This window comes from Lissotriton vulgaris, chromosome 1_1 (assembly GCF_964263255.1).
Source record: "Lissotriton vulgaris chromosome 1_1, aLisVul1.2, whole genome shotgun sequence".
In the NCBI taxonomy this organism is placed as follows: domain Eukaryota; kingdom Metazoa; phylum Chordata; class Amphibia; order Caudata; family Salamandridae; genus Lissotriton; species Lissotriton vulgaris.
In genome coordinates, this window is record NC_141685.1 from 1,962,407,518 (window position 1) to 1,962,422,289 (window position 14,772).

Below are 14,772 nucleotides of genomic sequence, written 5' to 3' on the forward strand. Positions count from 1 at the left end.
TTCGCTGAGCTGTGGTGAAACTGACAGGGACCTAAAGCTGCAGTAGAACGGTGTCCATAAAAGTCAATTGAAGAGACCAGATAGCACCCATGAGAAAATAAGAGGCGGGGTGCTGGTGCCCCCAAGTTGAAATGCTTCATGCAAAACACTTGATGGGGTTACCCAAGGACCCCCTCCTTGGATCTCGTCCATCCCACTACCTATCAACCAACCTCAGTGGTAATATCCAGTATATCTGGGAGGAGTGCAGCAGGACATAGTCTGTAGTAGGTGTGGTCAATCGCATGGGGGTATATATGGGTAGCAGTGGGTGGAGATGTAAGGAAGAGCCTCCCGTTCCCCCTGTGTGGCAAAGGAAAGGATGATCGCATTTCAAGAGAGAACCAAGTCCAGGATATCCCAATACAGATTGGTGGCATGCGCAAGCAAGACACATCGGGTAGTAGGATCTCTTCAACAAGGCGCAAGAGTAAGACATGGACATCAGAACAGTGCTTTGCAAATAGAAACACTGCAATCCCATCCTCTTTGCCAAATGAAAGGGGTTGTGCGGCAAAAATAACACTAAATTAGATCATTACTGTTTTAATAAGTTTCAGTACAGTTCATATGGAGAGCCCTGTCACACAACCTCGTCTAATTGACGTCCCTACCACCCACCTCGAAACCTTCATAACCCAATGTTCTCAATAGAGTAATCCAATGATTGATGTAAAAGGGGAAAAGAAGACGAGAACAAAGGAAGAGGTAAATACATACAACCCTACACATTGCAAAATCCAGCAGACATCATCAAACCAAGAAACATTGTAGAACGCTCAATGTTAGTGATTGTTAGATACAGGATCGGATAAAGAGATGTTTTCTCTATACTGGACAACCCCTTTAAGCTCTGCTACAGGATTCATGATTTTAAAAATATTAGGGACACATTGTTAGAGATACCCATTCTATTTTGAAGTTGTCATAAAAGTACATTTAGATAAATTGCAATTATGACGTTACGTTAAACCACCCTAAACGTAAATATGTATGGAAAATAACGATGAATGTGGGTTGAAGACATAGGGTGAATGTGACAAAGCAGGGTGACATGCGTAATCTCCAGGAGCGTGGTATTCATGGCAGGGCTCGGGCAGCCCAGTGAATCACTGACAGGTGACAGCGCCGCCATTCACTCCGGGATGAACAAAGGCCGACCATCCTACAGTAGATGAAGGCGACACGCAGTGCCTGTGCAGAGCAGCCCCGGGGCGCGCGCCCCGTCCTCCCCGGCAGGCGAAGCGGGGTGCGCGCGCCCATTCACCGCCTCCTCCGTCGGGTGACGTCACGAGGCCGGCGGTGCTGCTGCTGCTCCATCCCAGCCCAGCCCGAGCCGGTGTAGGTTAGAGAGGCAGCTCTGGGAAGGGTCTGCGGAAAGAGGGCCCAAAAGGAGGAAAGGGTTCGCGGAAACAGAGCTCCAGACCCTAAATACACGTTCGAAGCGAGGGCTCGGGTTAAGCGCATCCCAGGCTGCCGGGCATTGGAGCAGCGTGCGCCGTGCTGTCCACGCCCGCAGGGGCGAGCTCCAGGATGGAAGCGGAGCGCAGGAGGCGAGCCTCGGGAAGCGGCTGCCGTTCCACCCTGCCCCCGTCGTGGGCTCTCGGCTGCTGCCTGCTGCTCCTTCGGATCGCCCTGCTGGGAGCGGCCGAGCAGCCTCCCCGCTGCACAGAGGTGAGTGCGGGGCTGCTCATCGGCGCGGATGAGGGGGCACTTTTGTCAATCATTCAATCTGCGGCTTTCTGGTCCCTGCGATGACTCGCATCGCGTGGACATCACCTTGTAGGTGTGTAATTTGTGCACGGCCCCTTCATCCTGACCATAGAACAAACCGCTTTACCTGACACTATTGTTTGTCTTAAAACAGCGCATATCGTGGACTCCTAACACCATACTGATACCTGTGCCCGAACCCCAAACGCTAAATTGCTCCCCTTCTCATGTCACGTTTGTGATGATTTATAAAACAGTTCAGCAGGTTGGTGCACCTGCAGAGGATGCCTTTAACTGAAAGCTACAGGTTATAACCCACCTTAACGACTTGTCATTTCTTTTGGCTGGGTAACAAGGATCGGACTGAAACTGAAAATAGGCCTTGGCGTATAATAAAGGTGTCCCACATTAGTGAATGAGTAAACTACAAAACGTACCCCTTTTTGCACAGTGGGTCATTTTGAGCGTGTAAAGACAAGCTGAATAAGTGTTTTGCAACGTACGGAAGACTGCATTGATTTGTGCTTGCTGCAGGCAGGGTTTGTTTTAATATCCGGAAAAGCAACAATAAAAACCGGCCCTGCATACCATAAAACAAGACCGCTAATAGCACACAAAAACGGCCTATAGACTGAACTGTCATACCAGCCTTTCAGGCACTTCCTAATTGCACTACATGCCACTCAGACCCTGAAGTGGCTACTGAAGTAGGATGCAAGCAGTGGCAACTCTCTGTGCTCGCAATGAACCTATAAAAGGCCCTTTAGTATGTGATGTTGATATGCCCAGGGTTCCATACACCTGAGTCATGCCATATTTTCTACTCTACTATTCAAGTAAAGGGGTTAATTTCACACTAAAGGGTGGGCCTCTTTAATTATCAGTGCCCTACTGAAAACAGCAGGCGTGTCCCTTTAATAAGGTCCACTTTACTCCCAATTGAAATCTCCCCCCTTTGTCATTCGTCAGGTGTCTCGGGGACAGTGCTGCTACGAATGATTCAGGCCCTCTGACTTTCCCGAGGTTATGCTGTGACTGAGCTGAGATACATTTAGAACAACCTCTAACGTTGTACAACAGCTGAGGGGAAAGGAGAAATGTGCTAAAACTACACCGACAGAACCAACCCTTGTCGCTGCTGTTGAAGCTGTAGAGTGCTTTACAGCTCCAGGGACTTGGGCAGGCGGCTCCACCCAACAGGGCCCACATTTTTCCGGTTTATGTTTTTTAATCGTAATTATTGGACTACGACGCTAATGGTCTCTGGTCGAGTTACCTAGACCTGACCGGAAGCTTCAAGAGCTTAGGCTGCCTCGTGTGCCACCGCGTGCAGCTCCGGGAGACGCTTGTTATCTCGTGTAACCAAGGGCTCGTCCTAGCATTAGTGTCATGTCACGCCATCTGTGCGCTGACTTCGTGTCACCAACGCATATTTCCACCGGATTCAATACATCAGTGCATTCTGGGAGTTGTAGTAATGTTTCAACACTAAAACCAATCTGATTGTCTGTACTATAATTCAATAGCTTGCAAAAGTTAAGTACTGGTCTGGAAATATGGCTTTCTATTAGTACGAACCATATTGGTAACTGGCCAACCAAGGGCAGTAGAACTTGTCCTTCCTCCTTGTGGCTCGTACATGGTTTAGGTTTCCATGAAGATTTAGCTGCCTGCTAAAGAGATACCCTTTCTCGTTATATTTAGGTTTGACTGCTGGCATTTTTCAGGACTTTAAGTGGGATGAAAAAACTGGAGGTGGGGTCTTGCAAAGGGGCGTGGCCGATGCTATTAAAGACGAGGCTTAAAAAAAGTAAGCTAACAATCTGTGTTTAGCATAGTGGGCTGCCCGACTGGTATTTTGCTGTTTCTGTCATTTCTTCCAGATATATATTACACAAGTAACATTACATAAACATCAAGCCAGGGCTATTGGTTCTGTCAATGGTTGTTAGTTGGATAAAATAAATAAGCAACAACCATGGCTTTGTTGTATATAATATTGATAACACTTCTGTTCTGAAATGAGACTGTGAAAGAACTAAACGAGTCTCTTTGAAGTTTCATCAAAGGCTCTGAGCAGTGGTACTATGCAGAATTAAGATTTTAGCAGGGCATGCCGGCTCTGCCAGGCAGCCTGGGACAATGGCGGCCGCTTCTTTGTAGTGAAATAGGTCTCGCATTTACAAGAGTTTGAGCTATTGACACTGTAAATGACAATGCCTTTTATTTGTGTTCTCAAAACAGCTAAATAAAAGGCATTGTCATTTCCAATGCCCATTGCTTAAACTCTCCTAAATGCGAGACCTATTGCATTACACATGTTTGTTTTTTCACCCTGAGGGGGAGGGCAAAATTGGAGAGCCTGATAGATGCCTGTCTCGGCACCTGCTTTTTAGAAATGGCGGTGCTGAGCATCGCCAGGACCCGGCCCACTTATGGCAAATATTAAAAATCAAAAACATCGTGTCTGCACTGTAGACAGGCCATGTTCCAATGGAGCTGCAGGGAGCTCCCTTCCCAGCACACCGAAGGACTGTAACATTTGTGTCATTGAACTATAAAGGTGCGCACAGGATTTTAGAGTTTTAGGGGACTGATGTACACATTCTCCAAGTCGCTTAGTGGCGAAAATGTTATCAACACCTGATGCCCTAAAACCACAAAAGAGAACACTGCACGAGGAGCGTTGGCCCACTGAGCTGCCTGACCGGAGGTGCTAGTCCTAATTGAAATACCTCAACGTAGCCTCGTGTGCCCTGTCCTTAAGCTATCTGGGGTTGGTATTTGTTTTATCTGTTGGGTCGGAGACTGTTAACAGCTGTGCGTTTAGATTAGAGGAAAAGGCGTATTATTGTTTTTACGGCGCCAGCGTTTCCTGTTAAACAGTCATACCCGCTGAATGAACAGGCGGAACAATCACAGTCTCCAGCAATCAATCGATCGGTCCCACCCCGTGGTCGATATTAACCGGCCCCTTCGATTAACACACATTCAATCATTAGTAAGTTTTAAAACAAAAAAACAAGCGGCCTTGTCCCACCATACCTTATGGACCCACACACCTGGGACGCTCGCTCTATAGCTAGGCAATTAAGGGCTCCCGGTAAGGCGGGCGCAGGGAATGGCGCAAGTTTGGCGGATGTCCGGTTCCTCCACAGACACTTGCTGCTGCTCTTCACCGCTTACTTGGAGCTCTTCGGATTAAGGATTCTGGACATAGGAACCTGGTGAATAAAATAAGCGAAGGGCCCCTAACTTTCGCAGTGCTTAAACGCATGAAACAAAAGTCACGGGGTGTATATAGATAATGCTCGGTTCGTCCACAGCGTAAAAGCAAAGGGAGGTGGCACATGTGCAAGCAGGGGAAAGGGCGGGTCGAATGTACGCTCAAACGTGGTAAAAATGTATGCTTTACTTCATGTCCCTATGTAGCATAGTAATCACGCTGGGCCCAGCCCTGCAAACATACTAGTTTCCATCTGATTAAACATTACACATCCTCGTGGCATAGACATCCTTTTCCAGGGCTGCAAGATGCAGAAATCATTGATACGAGAGTGATTCGAAGGGCAAATGGCTTGTTGCAGGAGTTCATGTATCAGGTACTAATTCCAACATCAGATGAGTCGGAGGCATCGATTTATTTTAAAATGCTGCTCACAACTGATCCTTCGTGGATTGTATTCAATGGGTATTTTAAAATCACTATCACATATTTAGATTATTCTGGCAAGCGAAATCGGACTAAAATGTCTAGGAAAAAGGTCACTGAAGTACTACACAAATGAATGCTAGGGCAAACTCTGAAAGTCAACAATTCGTATGATCAGCCTCTAGATATTCGACCTTCTACTCATAAAAGGGCCAGGTTTTCAACTTCCACTGGTTTCCAGTTTTCCTCCCATCTGTCTAGGTGCGTGCGACTGAGGTGAAGCTCAAAGCAGCACTTTTCTCTGGTAACTGGCCTGCCATCATGCATACTCTGGTGGCGACTGATATTCACCGTCTCACAGCAGACATTGTTGATGTCAAGGAGAATTGAAGGCACCATAGTAGAAATACTGAAATTGACTGATAATATTACAAGTACAGATACATATCAACTTCACAGGAAATCAGAGGAGTGCATACATGCTAGACATATGGGTCTGTTTTACAGAAGTGCTGCAGGGCATATGTATTTTTTGGGAAGCTTCAGAAGTATCCAAGTGGAGGCCGTATGTTGATGGACCTACAACGGTTATCTCAAGCTGCTGTAATGCCGATAGGATCAGAGAAGAAATCAAGATATGTTTTGCTGAAGAGCAGCCCGCTACTGCAGTTACTTTTAGGCAACGGAGATAGGGAGGGAACAAACAAGAAAAGCTTCTCGCTTCCCAAATATCCAATCCCCACGAGATGAGTCCATTATATTACAATCCATTCATTCCTAAGAAAAGAGAGTAGATGCAGGAGCCATGAAGAGAATTTTTGCGATTAGGGTCTTAATTAGCAGTGGCTTGCTCAAAAGTCTAGTTCAGTTTCAGGACAAGTTTAAGTTACCATCTAGAGGTATATACACATTTAAATACTTTCAACTCAGAAACTGATTTTCATAACGTTTAATGTTAGCTAATAATCTGTTGGGCCCTGTAAAGGTTTGTGCACCTGTATAAAAACAGAAGACCCTCATGGTTACACTAATCTACTTAATCTCAAAGTAAAATTGAACCTCAGAAGAGCAGCCAAGCACAAAGGGCAAGAGCCGGGTTAACACCAACAGGCTTACTGTAATTGTGAATAAATTCACTAATAATTAGAGATTCTAGTATTTAACATGAACTGTATTTTATGTTTTTCTGACTGTATTTGACTTTATCTAAAATTAATTCCTGGTATGTCATTGTAAACCCCATTTTCCCAACGTGTGAAAGAGATGGATGCATAGGACCATATGTTTGTAGAATGTCCTGACCTACAGAACTTCTGGGTTCAAGCACAGATCCAACTGAGAAACTTTACTGAGGTAAATATTTCAAGAGTCAAGAATGCTCTCGTTGTACTTTCATAAATCAAACAATCCAAGTAGTCTCTTGTACACAACCTGCTCAATTAGGAACTCGGGCTTCACGTCGGATGATCGACAAAAAATGGAAAGATCATAGAGCTATTAAAATAGATGAGCAGAGATGAAAAGACTAACGGAATGGAGAGATGTTTTATGAAAGAAGTTGGATAGCAATAAAAATGAATAATCCGGGGAGAGGTGTTTATTTGAAGGTGGCCTGGCTAGGCATCAGTGCGTATTTGTCAAAATGAGTAAATTAAGAATACCTTTTTAAGAATTTCTGCCCCTTAACTCTCTAATATGTGAATGTTTTATATCAAATTCTCATGCGTTCTATCGAACTTGGACCGAAACGTATTACTGTTCATTTTTATATGACTGCCTCATTGTTTAAGTGCAAGTTGTCTTCAGGTAGTGCATTTTTATCCAGGAGACTCTGCTTAATTGTTTTTAATATATGAACTGGTCATGTTATTGCCCGTGCTATTACATACACTTTGCAATGACACTGCAGAAAATGTGTTCAATAAGCAAAATGAAGAATCCCCAGATAAGGAGTGAATAGATATTAAATTGCGAAGAAGTTTTTGAAAAGATTTTTAACATGCCATTCTTCTTAGAGGTCCACAGAAGCCCAGGCCGCCTTCATCATTTGACACCCCTAGCCTCATTTCTAACTGTATCAAATCACCATAAATTAACAGATATCTAAATGAATACGTCCTCTGTGAGTTTGGACCCAGAACAGATACCCTACTGGATTCTGGAGACATGGCGCCTCCTGAAATCATTAAAGCTCTCATGCATATTGTTATAAGTGTTACCCCCGAGTCACCATCCAACAGGCTAGGTTTGGGGGGTGTATTTAATTACATGCACCTGGGACATTAGCTTTGGTCTATTGAATGCTACTACACAGCTCTACTCGCAGTACATCCTAACGCAACAAAGGTTTGGCCTGCTGTTATGCTGTGTGTGCTGATGACACCCACAACAGTTCAGGATGAACCCGTAGGTTCCCACGAGGGTGGGTGTAGTCTTTGACTGCACAGTTGGGGCACTCAGAGCCCCAGTCTTTGAGCAGATACAGGGTTCTCTGGTGCTGTGTCAGACAGGGTGACTCTAATAGCGTCGCCCACCTCCATTTCAGGAATAGAGAACTGATGTAAGGGGAAGCAAGTATACTGTCTGAAACTGTGACCCCCCTGCCACCCGCCACCCTCCTCCCTTGCAAAGGACCAGGTGGTCCATGTGGCATGTCACATGCCCTTTAATTGGCAATTCAGGTGATGGCATGTACAAAATCAATACAGAGTCCCTCCTAGGAGCTCACTAGTCTCTCCCCTCAAATTGTGCTTCTGCTTAGTGCATGTTACCTAATGAAAACGTTCATCAGCCATGCAGGGGTCCTTGATTTATGTGATGGACACCCCTTATATAAACCATGATTCAAATACACGAGTCGAGTCCTTCATGAGGCTGAGTAAGCATAACCAGAATATGTACAATTTGTGTAAAATATTTGAAAATCTAGGATATTTTTTGTTTTTGTGGGGAAGCAGTAACGTTTTTGTGGGAAAACCTACATTTTTGGCCGAAACTAATCTAGTAGTGTACTTTAAGGTGCGTTTGCATAATTGGTTTATTTTAAACTTTCTTGAATGTCCAGATATCATTCTGATTGAAGTAGAGGAGCGGTCCCTGTTCCATGGGGCCACAATTCTCCTCAGCCCTACACTGTGCTCTTGCTATACGGATCTCTGTCCTGCTCACATGCTTCTTGTCAGCCTCACTATGTTTAGGGGTCTCCAACCTTTTCTGTAATAAGAGCTAGTTAAGATCAATGAAAGTCACCCGAGCTACTAATATTATTAGCATTGTAACAGTGACCACACGAGACGAGACTACATTAGTTGCCACAATATACAAGATTGCCTGCAATGATCATCTCAGTTCATCAGGCACGGCTGCCAGTAGTAATGCAGAAAATACCTTGTCAATGTGGATAGCTCAACATTCGTAATACGTAATAGCCTTGGTTAAAATACCCTGGCAACAAGGTAATTATATTAATAGTAGGCCTCCCCAATGTCACATGGTTTTTCAATAAAATAGCTTATATATATGTTGCCATTTCAACCATTTTGCGCCAAAATATAAGCTTATTAGTTCTGAAAATGCACAGATTTTCGTCTCCTATACACGCTTTTCAAATTTTGTATATGAATATAAATTCAACCAAGCAAAAGCTTATCATTCAGTAGGCTGGGGGTACACAGGAGTGTTACTTATAGACAGCTGGAGAGCTACCAGTAGCTCACGAGCTACTCATTGGAGAAGCCTTGTTTAGATGCTGCACTCTTCCACACCTTGCTTCACATCCATTTTGTGTGTTTGTGCCCGTAAGAGCACTCAGGTGCTTGACCGAACACTGCCTGAGCCTGGGTGACTCAGAGAAACCAGTGCTGTGGCTAACCTGGAAAGACTCGCTAAACAGGTGCCCACTATTCAACCTTCTCACTATACTCACAGGAGCTGCCATTACAATACAGTAGAACCCCCTACAGCGCCATCTTGTAACGTTTGGTGATAAATGCCTCAAACACGGAGGCGCTTCGGCCTCTAATCATTTCTTTCTTGGTGCTTTTTCAGTTTCTCGCTCTTTCTAGAAATGTAGGCCGGAATCTATGGGCGGAACCCAAATATCTGCATTTTCCGGAATGTATACTGCCCCTAGGTTTTACTCTCCTTGAGTAATGCTGGCTGCTTTCTTCTGGAATGGATTGTAAGGGGGGAACTTGCAGCAGAGATGTGGAGTGGACGGACAGCCAACATGCAAAGATTTGTGCCTGCATTTTTTAACCGGTCAAGTTGAGTAAATTTCGGGAAACTTTAATGTAAAATATATTTACTTTCAAGTCCCTTTATTTGATTTTAAGGAAGGGATAGTATATATTCGTTCTTTGGCCTTTATCTGAACATTCTTCATGTATCGCATAAGCAATTAACAGTTTTGAAGCTCGGGGAGGGGTTACCAAGGCTAACCACCCCCTCCTTACCTAAAGCATGAATAACAGAAAGCAGAATGCACCGGCTCAGGTGAGAGGCCGAGAGCCTGATTAAAATAAGTGGCCCGTGTCAGATGTGATAATTATGGCATCCGATACAACCCGAAACATAGATGTTCGGAATTTTCACCTGTTCAACTTTTTGGGGGGTAACTTGCAGATTGTGGCGCTCCATGCACCAAAATCCGCATCTCCTGTTGAATACCAGCCCTTTTGAACTTAGTTATTACAGGTGCGCGGTAAACTTCACACCGCCCTGTGCAGACACGGTTTTGTGTAGGGATAGCAATTTAATGGGCCATTTGTAATCGGGGCCTGGGTGTTGTTGAGTAAAATAGGAGGGAAATGAATGGAGGAAGCTTGGATGGTGCGCGCGCTTCCTAGTTACCTCCTGTGCAGGTCTCCCTAACTGTGTCCGGTGATTCTGCCGAAGCAGGAGACAGATGACGCGAGTCGGAGGGACTCTGTCCGTTGCACAGCTGCAGAGTGTGAGATGTTAAGAAAAGGTGCTTTAACCCCGAAAGGTAGTCTTTTAATGGCCCTATCCAAAATATATTTAAAAAGTACCAAAACCCACCCACAATTATTCCAACATAGTAGATAAGCACATAAACAAAGTGAATTATTTACTCCTTAAAACATCTAAACGTTTGTCTTTTGACTAGTATTACTTCCGTTAAAGTAAAGCAGCATTTATCATGGGCTTCAGAACAAAAGTCAAGAAACTATTAATACCATGTTCCCGACGACAGAAAAGTAGAATTGATCATGTAAGTGTATGCAACTATAAACGTATAGCGCTGGGTCAGGGTTCTTCGGGTTGGATTTGCTGTGTCAGACATTCTGTGGGTGGTTTCATGGAAACAATAGTTGGATAATCTAAATGCCTTTAACACAGCTGACTGAAAAGAAAACCACAATGGAAGGGTGTTGCTGCCGATGTGTAAATAATTTGCGAGTTAAGCACATTAAACATCGAAAGTATGTTAAAAAGCAGCTACTAGGTGCTATCCTTCTTTGATCTAACTGCTAATGCACGTTTGAGCTCCTCACACTTGAGCTTCATAGTGGTCAAAGTTGTGGGTGTGTGAAAGAAGCTGCCGCTAAACATGGTAAATTCCCCCTCCCCCCCCCCCCCAGGTCTTTTGTTATCATTGGCGGGTATGCCAACGCCTGGAGTATGACCATTGCCACACTGAGAGTGTAGCCCTGGAAATGTATTTCCCCCTGGTGTAATGTTGCAGTACAAACAAAGTGATGAAAGGAATGTATGAATTGATGTCAACCACAGCCGATAGCTTAGGGCGACATTCCAGTTCATCATTATTTGCTGATTGTGTCACTCTAGAGAGCGTCAGAGAGAGTAGTCAAATTCAAATCCGTCTTGCCCTGCTTTGGTAAAAATAGTTCAGGCCAAACTGCCAGGTTTTAACTCCAGCAACCCAAGTCTGGTTTCAGACTACTGTAGTGTAGTTCCTATTTTCCCTATAGGCCCTGCGCATTGGAATAACATAAACAGCAGTGTAGACGTAGTAGGGCGGGCTTCTAGGTCTCTACTGACTATGTTAGACTTAATTTAGGTTTGTGCCAGCTAGCTCAGAGGTCACTGGAAACTTTCTTGACTGAATAGGAAGTGATCAGCTTCCCTGGCTCAGACAAGAAGGGATTCAGCTTCTGACAACCGCATAAACATGACAACTTTGCTCCTCAGAATAAGAGTCAATCTCTAGAGTCGTGTGAAACAATAGACAGCTATTTCACTCAGTCAGTTGTGCAGATTTACTTTCACCAGGATGCAGAGAATAGAGAGACGGGCGTTTTTCAATAAAATATATTATTTATTGAGCAGTCTTCCTTCTCATGCAAGAGAAATGAATTGCCACAATTGCAAGACTTGTTATTATAAAAAGTGCGCACAGTGAAATGAGTATTACGAAATAATACTGTAAAAGCATTGATATGGTTTCTTAGCCATAAGATAGTTAAAATGAATAAAATATATATACATTCATATATACATTGGCTAACGACCTCAACTGGTGCTTCTAACTACGCCTACCCCAGTGTACCTGACCTAAGCCTAATACAAGGGAGGGAGTAAGTAGTAATTTAAGTTAAGTTGGCTTTGCCAAGAGTTTGCTTCAATAATTCTCTCCAAGGGTTTAGTCAGCACTGTACCTCTGGAATAGAATGCAGGAGGTCTGGTATCTCCTCTCAGGACCCGATATCCCAGCTACACGCAAGGGTAGGCGGGAAACGCCGGAGCTGGATTTTCTCAGCAGGAGAAAAGACAGCGTCTTTCTCAGCGCGTCAAGGAGGAGGGGCAGCGTCTGTGGGCTTCTCGCATCTGCTGGGCTCTCTGCAAGCGACAGCTGTTCTGCTCCAGTATTCACCACCACCGTGTGCTTGCTTAAGGCAACGTTGGTATATTTATACCTGAAAGGTGCAGAGTTTGACGTAAGTTTTTGGACATAAGACGTCAATAAAGATGTCACTAAGAACTGGTCGTTCTTACAGTGCTCGCAGGAGTTGTAATACTAATCAAAACAAAGCAAGCGGGGCTTTCCCAGGTTGCTGGGGGGTTTGAGATGTCGAAAGAACTCGGTGTGTTATCTAGGAATCTAAGGAAGTGGCTTCTGCTGTGTCATGGACTGTCATGAGCTGCAGAGACGAGTTACTGAAATATGGCTCTGATCGTTATGCCATTATAGGGATATGTATTGATTCTAGCCGTATAGGGGCATGAGGTCACAATATTGATCGGGGTCCTAGATAAAACACAACATCCACTCCACAAATTTATGTCCATCAAATTACTAAAAACTAAAGCAATAAGAAGCACGTGTATTCATACCCACCCCAAAATACATTTTGTATTTGAAATGGTGTACTTGAAATACATGGAAATGAATTGGTACTGTACGTTATCAAGCATAGTAATCATTCAAAAAATATTGCATATGTAATCATTTGAATAATTCTGCGAAGATTTACACATGAAAAGGTCTCTAAATACAGAAAAGAAGGGCGAGACTATTTCATCACATATAAATACAATTTGCTGTAAAATGTGCTAGAGGCTAAGGTAAAATGTTATCTCTAGATCTACTAAAAATAGAAGCTCTGTTCTTTATGAATAGTTCTACTTTAAGCAAAGGATGAGTGCCAGAAAAAAAGGTAAATATTTTGGAAAAATTAATTTCATGGTGAGCGGGGAAAAATAGTTCAAAACGCTTTTCAGTAGCTTTTTGCTTATCAAAAGCTGAAGGCCGAATTCAGAGTTCATGGGAACGCTGTGTGCCGGAATGTTTTTCCAAAAAGTTATTGTTTCTGTTCAGGGCAGAACATCATTTCAGACAGGCTCGCAAAGAATTGGTCTATATATTCAGGTGACAGTTCGACCAAGTTCAATAATTCTGTAACTTGGCACTTGTGAGAATGATTGCTATCATCGATTTCAGGATCAGCAATGCTCACAGAAGGTCGTACCTGGGTGATGTTGCTTTCATTTCTTGCTTCACTGCCACCACCTAGTCGTAGTGCAGGAGTCTCAACGAATGCCGTCATCAGGATTGGTAACTACTGGGGACAACACGATGCGTGAGCCGTTACTGGACTTAGCAAAGTATCGACGTCCATTGGTATTGCTGATGGTAGTGCAAGACAGGTGTCTAACACGCATTCCTCCCCGCATAGCATACATGGAAGCACAGGTAAGATGCAGGTCTGCCATATAGGTCTGAATGTAAGAAACCAGGTCATATTCAGATCTCGTAGCCGGGCTATCCAAGGAATTTAGTTATGCGGTCCCGGTAGCGTATTGCTAGGATCGTTTCTTCCATCTGTGCCTGAGTCATGTCTGCGTTTTGGTTTGCCATATCGGAGCAGGAGAGTCAAAAATAAAATACCTGCTACGAGTCCCAAAAGTAGTGGTACGCCGCCAAAAATCGAATGTACAAAATTTGGAAAGATACCCAGGACCGCTTCAAATGGTGTTAAGTCCCGAAAAAACTGTCTTAAATACATTCAAGATACCACTGGCATTCGACATATTTAGTATTTGGCTGAGCATTTCTTTGAAATGCACCGGGCAATTTGTTGATAAAAGTGCATGTATCTCTGCCGCCGTTCTTGCAACTTGGAGATCATACGTCTCTTTTGATGACGAGATGGGCACTGTTGTCTGCAAAAGTACAGACTTCATTCTGCTTAAAGTATCAATTCGTATAGAAGAGATATTCAAATTAGGCCAAATCGGAGCCACTGAGTCTCCAGGGCCGTTTGGATACAATGCTTGCATACAGCAAGTGACCATGGAACTCACGCTTAAGAGATATGCTTTCCCTGGCACCAAGCCACAACAGCTGTGATCCGTTATTAGAACGTAACTCCCGTTAGAAAGTTGCCTAAAGAATGGCTCTATTTGTGCTGCAGGTGTGCCATGCTGGTGGCATGAAAGGTTGTTTGAAGTACCCTCACAGGCCCCATGTAAGTTAATACCTTGGCACAAAAGTATACCGCTTAGTGAATGTTTACACTCATTACCACTAAGAAATACATTTTTGTTGTTGTCACTATAACATGTGTGTGTATAAGGTAATTTCCATGATGACTTAATGTATCCTTTACCCAACTTTTCATACTGGCCTGCCGGTATATACTCAAGGCAATTTTTAAATTGGAAAGTTGTTATCGGAATTGTGATAATCCCGACTATTATCCATTCAATGACAGGTCTTTCTGACATTGTCAATGGTAATCTCTCAAGTTTTTCGATGCTCAGGATTGTATAGTCTGCTCCTTTCTGTGCCAAACTGATTTGTTAATCAGTAAGGTTAAAGATGGAAAACAATGACGCTGTGTTGATTAAACGCCATGGCACGTAGCCTGAATGAAGATTTTGCA

General features: G+C 43.8%; 1 protein-coding gene across 1 annotated transcript in view; it reads left to right on the top strand.

The window, feature by feature from the left end:
* The first annotated feature begins 1,218 nt into the window (after nucleotides 1-1,218).
* ELAPOR2 (endosome-lysosome associated apoptosis and autophagy regulator family member 2) overlaps nucleotides 1,219-14,772 on the top strand; it is a 407,006-nt gene continuing 393,452 nt past the window's right edge. Inside the window, exon 1 of the mRNA XM_086919742.1 lies at nucleotides 1,219-1,713. Coding sequence (XP_086775868.1) covers nucleotides 1,573-1,713 — 141 coding nt within the window. The 5' untranslated portion in view covers nucleotides 1,219-1,572. The remainder of the gene's footprint in view (nucleotides 1,714-14,772) is intronic.